The sequence below is a fragment of the Stegodyphus dumicola genome, chromosome 3 (genome assembly GCF_044657685.1).
Source record: "Stegodyphus dumicola isolate Sdum_Otavi_A_Nest chromosome 3, ASM4465768v1".
In the NCBI taxonomy this organism is placed as follows: domain Eukaryota; kingdom Metazoa; phylum Arthropoda; class Arachnida; order Araneae; family Eresidae; genus Stegodyphus; species Stegodyphus dumicola.
Window position 1 is genome coordinate 108,673,926 of NC_140770.1, and position 13,948 is coordinate 108,687,873.

Below are 13,948 nucleotides of genomic sequence, written 5' to 3' on the forward strand. Positions count from 1 at the left end.
CTCATTGAGTAAGAAAACCCATTCTGTAAGCAGGAAAGTTTTCGATTTAGATTTTACTGTAGTTTGGATCTTTGTAAAGTTTCCAGTAATTTAAACAGCATGATGAATTCTGGAGTTTCCAGTAGAGAACTTAATCATTTAATACCAAAATAATGATAACAATAATAAAATAAAAAATAAATAAACAAACAAAAATTAGAATTTTGAATTATTGTAATATTTGATAGGAATTTTGTATGAAATTCCTATGAAATAATAATTCAATATTTCAGAACTCAATACTTAGCACTTTGTATTAAGAATTCTATACAAGGCATGTAGCACATTTTCTTGCATCTTATCCTTTCACCATTGCTTGACAATCATACCCTGCCCCCTCTATTCCCAAATTTGAAAAATAGATATACATTTATTTAAATTTAGAAGTATAGAAAATGTTGATAAATACCAAACTTGAATAAAAGTATTTTTTTACATTCATAAAATAAAACTAAATACTTAACAGGTAAATAAAGGACTGACTGCAATTCCCTGAAGCTATGAAATTCTCTCCCAGAGTGGGGAGAATTTGCTTCTGGTTGATAATCCCTGCATTAATCTTTACTGTGGATCCAAAATACAACATAAAAGTGTAAAATTAATTCAATTAAATTATTCCTTTTAGCTAGTAAGACTTAAAATAATACAAAACAGCTTATTATTTCTGGTACTTCAATGGCATATTGGAGTCTTAAAGTATATTTACTGGGTCATAACTCCAGTAACTCTACATGAAGCTATGACACTAACAGGATTTGACTGACAAAGTATAACTAAATTTCAACATTTGGAATCCATGCCAGCATCAAGGATTCAGGTCTGTACTAACCAGCAGGCTTCTCTCTTATTCTCTAGACAATTAACATCAGTGGAACAGCTAAACTTCTGTCACAAATCTTGTTGATTATGATTTTGCTTCTCATTTTAACCTATGCTGTTTGATATAAAATCTTGCGTGATATTTACTAAACTTCTGGACTGAGCAAGTACATGTTGAAATGAGGCATAAAAGAAAGATTCAACATTAAAACTGTCAGCAACATGTTATTAATATTCCTTAAAATATCCGACTATTTTAATTGTTTCGGAAAAATTTTCAATTTAATGCTATTTAATAAATTTGAGAAAGTTAAATTTATTCTTGAATTTGTTTTAGAAATATGTTTAATAATAATGCATTCTACTGATAGATATGTTTTTTTTTTTTACTTACAGATCTGTATTTCTTAGATTTTTGTGAATTTGTGTTTCCATTGGCTTGATGCTTGCTTTGTTACTGGTTTATACCTATAGCTTCAAGACTTATCACAGGTCATGATCCTCATAAGAAAATTTGAGTTGTGATGTAGTTCCTTCAAATCATGGCAATCATGCATGTATTTGCTTTTCTGCCAGCTCTGTTTGTATGTGAGATACAAATTTGGCAGATAGACATCTCACTTCCCATTCTTCCAATAGTGTCTCTGGCAGACACTTCATGAGAAAATTATTTCTTCAGAAATCTGATCACCAGTCTTTCAATATTTCCATTAATAGCCTGATTAATAATTTTTCAGTATTTTCCTATTTCTGTTCATGAGTGGAATCCATTGGATAATAATATAAAAATTGCAATAATCAAATATATGATCTAGTAATATCTCATTGGTAATCAAAGTTCAAGTCACTGTGTTGTAGGCTTTACTAGCTATGCAGTTCAATAACATAAATGAAGTCATGTGCTATTTATTATAAGCTTTTATTTATTTCACTCATGGTGTTTTACTATGGTTGGAATTTTGTCAGTGATTTTTCAACCTATTTTGTGATAAGATATCGAGTTCAAATTTTATATATGCACTAATGGTTGATGACACTGCAATGTAGTAAAAGGATTTTTTCAAAATTCGATTTAGATTTTTTTTAAATGTTTTAAATGATTGTTTGCACATATATTAATTTAATGAACAACCTAAACATATCAAAATTTTATTGTTTGCATCATGGAAAAGAGTGTAAAAAAACTTGAAAAGTGCTTTATTTTTTAGACTATTTGATGCTTATAATTTTAAAATTTCAACAGCTAATAATGTATCAAATATAAAATTTTCATAGATTGTAAGATAAACTGTTTTAAAACAAGAAAGATAAAAAATATATTGAGTGATTTTATATATATATATATTTTAATGTATTGCAGCCTGAGACAAATTAAAACAAAAAACTTATCTTGCGGAAAAATTGTTTTTGAATTTGTCATCCTTCCTCACTTATTGATGAATTTGTGATACTATTCATTTTTTCATTTTAGCTTTAAGTAAAATGCTTGTTGTAGCATTTTTATTATATCATCTTTCATTCTTTGAATGATGTTTGGGTATTTTTCTTTATTTCATAATTTTCTTATAATTTATTGCTTGTGTTTTAAATGACAAAAAATTTTATCATTGATAATGTGTAACTGAGACTAAAAAGCAGAAAATAAGGTGCAATTAAAAAGAGTTTTTTATACAATTATCTTTCGCTTAAAATGGATATGATAATTAATGCACTGAAAGGAAAAAAATAGTTTATCATATAATTTAATGGGAGTAATAGATTAAATAATTCTATGTACAGAATTCATTTAGTTTTATATCAAGAGTAATAAAAGTGTGAATTGCCTAACTAATGAAATCTATTAATTTAATTGCATGTCAGATGTATTAGCTATTATTTTTTTAAACTTTTCTATTAATTTAATTGCTTTGTCAAATGTATAAACCATTATCTTTTTTGATTTATCATGGGTGCCCCATTTTTTTATTATTCATGATATAAAATTGTAGATGAATTCTTTAAATAGAATTATTGAATCTATTATTCACATTAAGCTTTAAGATAAATTATGTTTCTCCTTTTAGTGCATTTCTTAGGATATCCATTTTAAATAAAAGCTTATTGTATAAAAAAAACTTGTTAAAAAATGTATTTGTGTTTAATATGAACTTTAATGAGATTTATAGTGTTCTATGTAAAAATGTTTCAGATTGTGGTTTTAACTATACACCAATATAATATATATATATAATAAATGAAAAACAAGCATGGTTTTATTTCAGTATTTATGAGTGAAAACTTCAGAAAAAATATCATAAAAAAAACTGTATCATTAGTATCAAACTGATTAATTTCATTGAAAAATATGGCTTTAGCAAAATACAGCAATCTAAAAATCTTCATTTCATTAAGGAAAAATCATTTTATTTTATTATTAGAGAGATACAACTAGGTTGTATTAGGAGCAAATGTTTGACTTTTCATATTGTTTACTATAGTGATTTAGTTCGTGTCAGCATATCATTCTAATTATAATATGAAAAGTTTCATTTTATTTCCTTTCGTAATCTATTGGTTTAATTTTTAATTAGAGGTAGTATTTCTATTTTAACATGTATGTTAATGTGATCATGGAAATAACAGTTCTTCATCCTATGTTTCAGGGTATGCTGCAGTATCATATTGTTGATCCTACTCTAACTCTTAGCTATCTGTTCAATTTCATGGATGATATGAAACATAGATTCAATCTGGAAGATTATTTGATTAGTGACACATCTCTTGAACAGATATTCTTGACATTTGCTCGAGCACAAAGATTATTTGAGCAGTCTTCTGCTTAATGTTAATTATTTAGCTTTTAAATTTATTCTTGCATGGTAATTATTGTAAGTGTATTTTATTTATATTTATATTACAGAGACCATTTGGTAAAGATATTATAAGCTTGAAGTAATTTATATATAAGCTCCTGCTTTATTTGGCAGGATAAAGACTATAATGCTGTTGAAAACAGAATACATTGAAGTGTATGAGTTTTTTTCAGCTTTAAAATGCAGATTCTATTACCAAAAATGTAAATAACACATTACACATTGCATGAGAAAGCAAAATATTGTCTCTTTCTCTCTATATATGTAATCATTTCTGCTTTTACCAGGATTTTTTTCCTGTGGTAGAAATAATGATGATGCAGAATGAGCCTAAGTTAATTGTCTACGCAGTGTAAATGTCTCTGTCAATTTTGCTGATCACTGAAAAACATGAATATAAACAGATAATATTCTATGTTTCAAACAGACCACTTATCTCAACTTACTTCACTGAACAGAGAAGGAAATATTAAAGTTGTTAAGTATTACTATATCTGCATCTTTTAGACTTAAATTCTGATCTTCTACATGTCCTGTCTCCCATGTTTTGAGAATGATCTCTACATGTGCATGTGTAAGCTAGAAACATTTTCTATGAATATGAAATAGTTTCATATTAATTATAAAGTACAAATGTAAAATAAAATTTTTGTCATTTTTGGAAATATTTAATTTACATTTTTTGTAAATAGTATAAAAATTGCTTGAAAATAGTAGTTTAAATATTTTATAAGCTTATGACTTTGCAAACTGTTTATTTTTCAGATAATTTTAGATACTTTTAGTGATGCATCTAAATTTTCTAAATTTACTATTTTAAGTATCAAATTATTTTGGAAACTTATTCTTAAATATATTTTTCTTATCTTAAAATACTTATTTTAACTCATTAACAATTTGTATTCAAACACTATTGCACTATTTGTACCCAAATACACATAACATATATTAACCTGAGAGGCCACTTGTATTATTTGTATAATACAAATTCTGTGTATAATTGAGTCAAATTATTAATCCAAAGAAATAGTTTTAGTGTTCCATAAAACTTTGGTGAATAAAATAGAATTTTTGCCAACATGGACCTTATGTATTCAAATGAATACAAACTAATTATGCTCTAAAAGCAAACATAAGTATAAAATTATGTTTTATAAATGCTATACTACGTAACATTAGAAAATATTTATAGTGTGTAAAACAAGAAAATAATAGCAGCCAAAAACAGCAGTATTTTTATATAGCTGTGCTTGGTGTGTTATTTTTTAAATGACATGGAAAAAAATTTGTATGTAACTGCGTTGCTTCGGGGCTACAAACCTATAAATAAAAGTAACCTTTTGTAAACATTTTTCGTATATGTTATCAATTATTCACTGAAATGGTTAAAATTTTTTCAGACAAACATGCTGAATATTTTTATTAAAACTGATGGAAAATCCCAAAATATCTCCTGTTTCATTACTTATTAGAAATATTAGTAAAAGTAGGATATTAAAATATGTATCCTACTAGATGAATTATTTCAAAAAATATTAATGTAAAAATATCTTTGAATTTAAAAAAACAATTTGCTGTTTTAACATGTGATCATATATTATCCCTCTGGAACAGAATGATGTGTATTTATTCACTCGCATATTTTCCCTACATATTTCTCCTGTACATTTCATATTTTATTTCCATAATTTTTAATGTGATCCCTAAATTTAAAAAGTGGACTCCTTCATGAAAAAGCCCGTTTCTGAACATTTCAGATTGATATTCATAGTATATGCATTTTCAAGACTGTCCATTCAGCTCTTCAAAATCTTAAACCAAGGCTATTCAACCATTCATGGGGTAAAAAGGTAACTGCATTTCCATGTAATATAGAAGCATCACTTGTAGAGATTATGTCTTAAACTGACAAAAATGGTAGCGTAAAAGTATCTTTATACTTAATATGAGTGGACATCTCTCCTGTAAAGCACAAAGTGCAATGGTCAAATGACACTCCATTGTCTTTCTTCTTGCTCTTCTCCTCTAGTCATTAAATACAGTAGGATACTCACGTGCTATACACTTATAACTTTTTTTTTCATTTATTATTATAGGCTTTTGTCATTATCAGCTTTTTAAAATTTAAATTACATAGCTCAAAAAATTTTTATTTTCTCCTACAGGATAGGTAACAAGTACTGTGTTAAAATTTTAAAAATAATGTATTACTGATAACAGTTACTAACAGAAATCTATTTATGCATGCTTTTTAATGATGTAAATTCTTTCTTAACCCCTTTCCCTCTCTGAAACAATATGCACTGCATAAACAGTCTCAGTTGTCAAAAAGTAAAATGAATGAATAAAGATAAAGAATTACACTAGTTATGTGATAATTCTATCACTAATTTTCATATTACAGGAAGTTTATTTTTGCATTCTGAATGTATTTCTTAGTCTTCATTAATATCATAAATTAACATTCATCATATAAATTTGAAATACATATGTCAAACCAGTTTGTCATTCATCTTCACAGATCATCAAGATATACGATATACATTTTATGAATAATTTATTTAAAATATAATTTTTATTCATTGCTTATCAACTTTCCTATCAATAACATAGCTGTCATATTTCCTGATAGAATTGAGGGGTATCTGATTTTTTAGGGCATGCTGCCGGTCTCTCAGGAAATCACTGAATCTCCTGTTTTTAAGTTATCCATGTTTAGCTCATCTTTTTCAAATACAGCTGTAGAGCAATCTTTGATTGCTCAGTATTGAAGAAAAAGAAATTTTTTGATAAAATGTTGAATGCCATTTATCTGATTAATTTTTGTTTGTTCTGAATCGTGTTAATCCATTACAGAGATGTGAAGAGCATTCTGTGAAGCTTTCTAATGTATTGAGTAAATATGTATAATTAATTATGGTGTAAATTTGTTACATTATTAAGTTTATCTTATGTTACATTATTAAATTTATCTGCATGATTATTATGTGTATCTCATTTACTAATTTTATTTTCATCATATTTAAAAGTACTTTGATAAGTAAAAACTTTTTTTTTTATCTACACGTGATTTCATTAACATAAAATTTTTACAAAATTGCAAAATAAAGAAGAATTAGGGGTTAAAATTAATCAGCTTTTTAAATTTAAGAATTAGGGTTATAGTTAAAAATAAGAATATTGAATTAAATATTAATGAATTTTCCCGCAAAATCACATTTTAAATAGTTTAATAATTGAAATCATGCATTATAAAATGACTTAAAGTCAACTGTGTGAATTTTAAATTCTTTTGGAGAATTGCTTCACAATAAAATCTTCCTAGTTTTTATATTTCAAGTTTGGCAGTCGTGCAATATTAGCTTAATTTCATAATGTACTTATATAAAATATTGTTATTAACACAGTACAAAGTTCGTAATCTGGACTCACCGGGACTTCGGCGATTCCGGATTAGGGGTTTTTTTGGATTATAGATCATCAATTTAAATCTGGTAATATGGCATGCAGAAATTAGACAAAATTATGAAACCGTAATTTATGAAATAAAGAGCAATTATGATCTAAAAGGGTATCAAAATTTACAAAAAAAAAAAAAGCTTAATATTTATTTGTTTACTTTATTAAATATTTCTTTCAATGTAAGTTGTTTAAGTTGCTTCATTTTTTGTGCTAATACTTTCTCTTTAATTCTTATAACAGATATCTTTTATAAACAGGCATAATTTCTTGTTCAGTTACAAAGCTCCAAGTCCTGTAATTGCTGTGTTGAGAATACCGACTAACTTGCTAATCGAAATTTTTTTGTTTTCAATAACCTCTCTGTCACTTTCTTCACTATCAGAAGCGGTACATCAAAACATGCTTTCGCTTTGTAGATCCTTTGACAACTCCAGAATTGAAAACTCTTTTTGACATAATCGTAAGTTCAAGGTTAATTTTTATAAAATTGATCTAAAAGTCTGCAAAATATAATAAGCCGGATCCAGTTGAAAGATTAAGGAACAGTGCAATCTGCATCTGAAATGCCTTAGAATCAGTAAAGATAATTTTAGCCTAGCTTATACCGTCCATTATACATTAAACGTGCATGCGTAAAGCATACAAAAAACAAGTTTGTGGCTTTGAGGTCTGGATTATAGATCATTCCGGATAATGGATGTCCGGATTACGGACTTTGTACTGTATAGTTTTACCTGAGCAAGAATTCTACAGTGTAACTGTAATTCTTCAGAATCTGCAAATATGTAGAATCTTCATAAATGTTTTAAAAAAACTCTTTATTACTTACTTTATTACATGAAATTGTACGGCTTTTCGGTATCTTAAAATAGATTGAAACGTATCTTTCTTATGTCCTTATTCTAAAATAAATGCAAACTACTTTTGTTATTGAAGTGAAGTAAAAATGTTTTCTTATTGCATTTGTCAAATACTTTTGTTACTAATATTTTTCCTTTTTTCAGATCTGTGAGAAGCAGGTGGCCTGTAATATGCTTTTCTAATCTAGTGCATAATATATAAATATATATATATATATATTATATATTATGGATGACCTTTTATCCAAGGTTGTAGTTATTAATATTATTGGGGAACTTAACTTGTTTTGATTTCAATTTAATTTTGGATACTTTATGTTTGATTTACTTCAGTCTCACAGCTATAGTGCAAGACAGGTTAAATTTTAGTTTTGGGCATATTACTTTGTTTTTCTTTGTGTGTGTGTGTGTGTATAGATAGATAGATAGATAGATAGACTCTGATTTAAGAATAGATAGATAGACTCTGATTTAAGAATAATCAGTCTTCAAGTCATTTCATCATCCCCCCCAGTGGTTACATTTTTATTTATTAAGTTAATTTAGGCTTTTTATTTATGCGTGAATATTTATTTCTAGAGACTGGATGAATCCTAAAGTTTCTTTAATCCAAATTCTAAGAAATTCTTAAATTTTTCTATTGAATCATTCATACGAGAATAAAAAGAAATCAGTTTGCATTAAGAATTTTGTGTTAAAACGAACTGCAAATCTGCACTTAATGAAAAACAATTAAAAAGGCCAGTTTTTAAAAATGCATTTATATTTATTGCAACAAATAAAATGTACCAAGTGAACTATGTAATTAAAACACTTGAATTTTGAAGTTTATTTTATCATAATTTAATCAAAAATACATGTGTAATGGTTCGGATTTTTTATATTTTTCTAGAATGTTTTAATTGAAAGCAAATGTAGAGGTAAAAGGATTATATTAAAAAAATTAGTACACGTAAACATTAAACTTGGTGGTATGTCCAAAAAATTAAGACTATGGCACTCGAGTTCACTACTAAGCAATACTGGTAATCCAACTCCTTTCAAATTTATGACATCATATTCTTTTTGCAATGAATGTCAAAATTAATTACAAGTTTTGGTTTAAAATATTTTACTGTTTTTAGATTAGAATTTGAAAGGGGAATGTATTAAAATTTAATGCTTCAAATATCAATATTTTCTTTTTAACTCGAGGATATCTCATCCTTATTTATTTGTTTTATTCTAAATAGAATAATATTTGTATGGAAGACAGGTAGATATTGAAATTAGTAAGCTTTTTACTTTTATTCATATTAATTAAATTTAAGTTATTTTAAATCTAGTTAGATATAAGTCACCTTAGTTATTTATCAACAGCTATTATTATAGACAAATTTTAATTTATTTGAAAATGCATTGCACTTATTAAGCATATTCAGCACTTCTCATTTACCTTATTTATAAGTGTTATCAGAAAAAGTAGTGCAAATTTTCTAGTTGTTTAACTAACAGTTGAAATTAAAATTTCATTCCATTGTTCCTGTTGTGGCTTTTAAAACTATTGAAATTCAAGTTTTAATAATCATAGATAAAACTTTGGATGTATATGAATAAGAAAATGTATGTATATATTAATTTCAAATATTAATAGGAAGTAATGTTATTTATGGAATCTGTGACACTTAGCCCAGTGGCCTCAAACTCAGACCACATGCAAGTCGCATGCATAACCTGAAAGCAGCTGGTGTGCCACCATGCATGACGTGAAAGTAGTCAGCGGACCAGATTTTTTTTAACAAAATTTCAAACTAAATTTCACTAACTAACTTAATTTAATTTAATTTCAAATACTAAATATATATCAAAACATACATGAACAATAATAATACAGAAAAAAAAAAAAAAAAAAAAAAAAAAATTCAAATTTAAAGTGATTATTTTTTATTTGTAACAATGGACATTCAGTCAAGAGAACACTTAGCTGACGGGACGTTTAGCCAATAGAGCATTTAACTAATAATATATTTAGCCAATAGCACATTTAGCCAATACACAATATATTTAGCAAGAGCACACACATTACATACGGGGGAAAAAAAAATATATATATGACACTGTTTTAGTAAAATTTGTTCATATTTATCTTACAGAAAGCTTTTTCAAAGCGGCACAACAAGAAGTTTTATGGACAAGTACTATTTATTCATCTTTATTTAATGCTAAAAGGAATATGGAATTTGAAGTTATACAGAAAAGCAACCTTATTGGGGTGTAGATTTCGAAATCAATTTCGAGAGTAATTGGACATTGGTCTCTCTTTATATATATCAGAAGGAGGAAAAATATTTCAGCAGTTAAAAGAATGAAACAATTTGTATGGAAAGAAATTAGCAGAGCAAATCGAAAGTAATTGTAATGGCCTTTGTCGTAGAAAACAGTAAAGAAATATTAAAAAGTTAAGATATTAGTGTTTTGAAAGTGTTAAAAAATTAATGTAATTAATTAAAGAAGAAAGTTTTTTGTTAATATTGGAAGGATTCTAAGAAATCCATTTTACTAATGGAAGAAGCTCTACCGAAAATGTTTTTAGACATTACATGTTCAAATGTGATTAGGTATTAAAATTCAGTTTATCTCTCCTTTCAAGTATATGATTCGTGGTCCTTGACTAATGCTTTCAATGCACTTTTATTTGGCTATCCATGCACTTTTATTCACTTTTTCCCTAAAGTTTTCAGTGCACTTTTATTTGGTTGATATATGTCAGATCACACTGACATGATAGGATGAAACTGTAGAAGAATTAAAATCATAGACGAGATAATTAAAAATTGAACAGCAAATTTAACTGATATGTGAGAAAAAGACATCAGAGTTGAACTTGTGAAGAATTCTGTAAATAACAGAAAGATTAAACAGTATTATGGCAGTGTATTCTGATTATTTTTAACTGTGAACTGCAGTTTATAATGTCAAGAGTTGCTTCTTAGTAGCCTATCAAGTACAGTGTTATATTCGTACTCTTTATTATTATTTTATTATTTATTTATTTAGTTAGTTATTTTTTATTTATTTATTTATGATGAATATTTTTTAATATAAATATCTATTAAAATGTGTTTTACAAAACGTATCTTTTCTTATTGTGTGTTAAAGATTCATAATTATGTATACAAATTGAGATTTAGAATAAATGTGATATTTATCAAACTAGAGCATTTGCAACATAAATCCAAAACTATGTGTTAATGTTTAAAATCAAGCTTGATTTAAAGATAAATAATATTTTAATCAAGATTGTTAAATTTCTTACAGTAAGGGTAAAACAAAATTTAAATTTATACAAACTGTATTTTTCACAATTAATATATTTTCTGTTTGTTAGAAGTCTGATAGCTACAAAATGAAGCTAATTATATATATATATATATATATTTTTTAACAAATTGCTCTGTTTTAGCAGTAAAATAGAATGGATGTAGCAGCAAAGTAAAAGGAGAACTTCATTTTTGTACAATGCCCATAAATATCATTTAAAATTTTTCAGTGTTTAACATCCTATTTCACAGTATTTCCTAATAATTTTCCACATACTGTGCATTATATTTTTCATAGGTGGCACATGCCTTGCATTTTGCTGAATTCATCATGGGTAGTGTTCCTCTCACATTTCGTTACAAATTTTTATAAATTATTACTTTAAAACCTATTTATATCACTGTAGGAACATTACATTTCATCAGTGTATAGACATGTTTTGATCTCAAAAACATGGTCGCCATTTGCTAGGTGAGTTTCATTTTCAAGTAATGGAAAATTGCCAATTCAGCTTCTAATTTTTCATATCTTGGTCATAATTCTTGGTCTAGAATCTAAATTTCTCCTATTAATAGTAAATAATTTTCTGTTTGTTTGCCTCTCCATGCAAAATCATGTTACTCTTACAAATAAAAAATATCTTCTTTTAGCTAATACGTATATTTGCTCAGAAAGTTTGCTTTTCAGAATACATATTTTCTGTTAAAACATTTATTTGAAATCAATTTCCATTGAGAGATTCCATAATCTGTCATGGGCAGTGATGAATCAATTCAGAAATATTCATCTTGTCATCATAAAAGACCTTCAGCTATTAAAAATTATCCTAACAATCTTTTCATCATAAAATTTTAATCTCTCTATCAGTTAAAAAATTATTCGGATTCTCTACAAATTCATATTTAAGGTTATTTTTGCAGCCATCACTAAAACTGGTTGTTCTTAAAGATCCCGCCTCTGATTTTAATACTTGTAGAATTTTAGCTTGTCATGTCAAAGTGTTTTGACATATATGGTAAAATTTAAAAAAAAAAAAACTTTGAAATTTTTCGTTTATCAGAGAGCATGAATTATATATTCACAAGAGAGAAACAAACAAAGGTTTGATAGCTAACCACAGTTAGACACATAATTATAATTTTGACTTTGTATAAAATTATCCGTAAATCTTCTTCGGTTAGGAGATTAGATTTCCTTGAACCCTTCCATATTAACCATTTTCTTCTTTAGTTAATGACATTAATTTTCCAATATTCAAATTTCTAATATTTTAGTTTTTTTTCGTGTTCCATTATTATTTTCCTTGACAAAACATATTCCATTTTTTTTCCTTTGTTTTCCTCATTTCTTTCATTTAAAACCGTTTTTGATTGATTTCAAAATTCTCAACCAAAAGAGTTTGCTTTTCTGTCTTAGTATAAAATGCTATAATCTTTGTAGCTTTAAATAAAGTAAAAAATGTGGATCTTGTCCATAAACCTGTTGATTGTGTCCCCTGGAAACAGCCTTTTGCCAAAAAAATATGGACAAATTTTACAAAAATATAATTGCTTTTTACTTCCTTGTACGAAGTAAAAAGGAAGTATTGTAATCGCGAAAATTTTCAGGCATCATATTTCAATGAAAATATCCATTTTGACCGCTATCGAATGCAATGTAACAATGTTTTTGCGTGACATCTGTACGTAAGGATAGAATAAAAAAACTCTTTCCTCCCTCCCTTTTTTTTTACAAATGGCGGGCCCTTGCATCTAACGGCATTGGTCACTACTAAGGCCAAAAGTGGTAGCCATTTTATTGTGGAGGCACCTAATAGGCGGCCACCGTTACCTCCTATGAAGCGACAGACAATTTTACATCCAAATGCCTTCTCTGGGATTCGAACATGGGCCCTTTGGTATCGCAGTCAGGCTCCCCTAACCGCTAGACCGTCTGGGCGGCCCCCAAAAAATTGTAAAACTGATTTAAAATAAATTCTGAAGAGAATTTTTCGTGGCGTCTGTACGTATCTCGTATAATCAAAAACGAGTAGCCTCAGTACGCTGAAATTTTGTATATCGGATTGCTATAACATGTAGATGTGCGCCTCGTATTTTGGTTGCAATCGGCCGCACCAAAAGTATATAAATATATGTATATATATATCCACTATGTTACTCGGCTCAGTAATCTCAGTTTCTTTATTCTTATATGTTTGTAAATTTTCATTTTTCGCTTTAAAAATGACTGAATTATGTTGTTCTTATCTTCCGGTTAAGATTTTTTATGCCTTTGGTAAATCTGCATGCAATATTTGTGGAGTTATCAACAATTTAAAAGTTGTTAATTGATTTTGCAATGGCCGATATCTTTAGCAATCTTGCTTTTAAGCAAAAAGAAAGGAGATGAGGACTTTTGCGAACGCCGTTTCCTCCAGTCCGTGAGGCTTGGTAAGTTAGAAGAAGTTGGCGAGTAAATGACTCAACATCGGAATTCGTAGATTGGAATTGTTTACTAATTCTGCAGGAAGGAAGTACTGAATGTCCTCTTTATCGCAGAATTTGGCGATATAGTTCCTTAGATGATTGTAGTTTTGACACTCATTCAGTCTGTGCTCAAAATCATCTCGTACTTGGC

The 13,948-nt window shown here is 27.5% G+C and overlaps 1 protein-coding gene across 3 annotated transcripts in view; it reads left to right on the forward strand.

The window, feature by feature from the left end:
* LOC118201272 (phospholipid-transporting ATPase ABCA3-like) overlaps nucleotides 1-11,210 on the forward strand; it is a 157,157-nt gene extending 145,947 nt beyond the window's left edge. For 2 of the 3 annotated variants that reach the window (XM_085813158.1, XM_085813159.1), the window contains one exon: nucleotides 3,501-11,210. In XM_085813158.1, the coding sequence (XP_085669284.1) occupies nucleotides 3,501-3,680 (180 nt within the window). In that variant the 3' untranslated portion in view covers nucleotides 3,681-11,210. The remainder of the gene's footprint in view (nucleotides 1-3,500) is intronic. The other variant, XM_085813160.1, reaches the window with a different exon arrangement.
* Nucleotides 11,211-13,948: the final 2,738 nt, after the last annotated feature.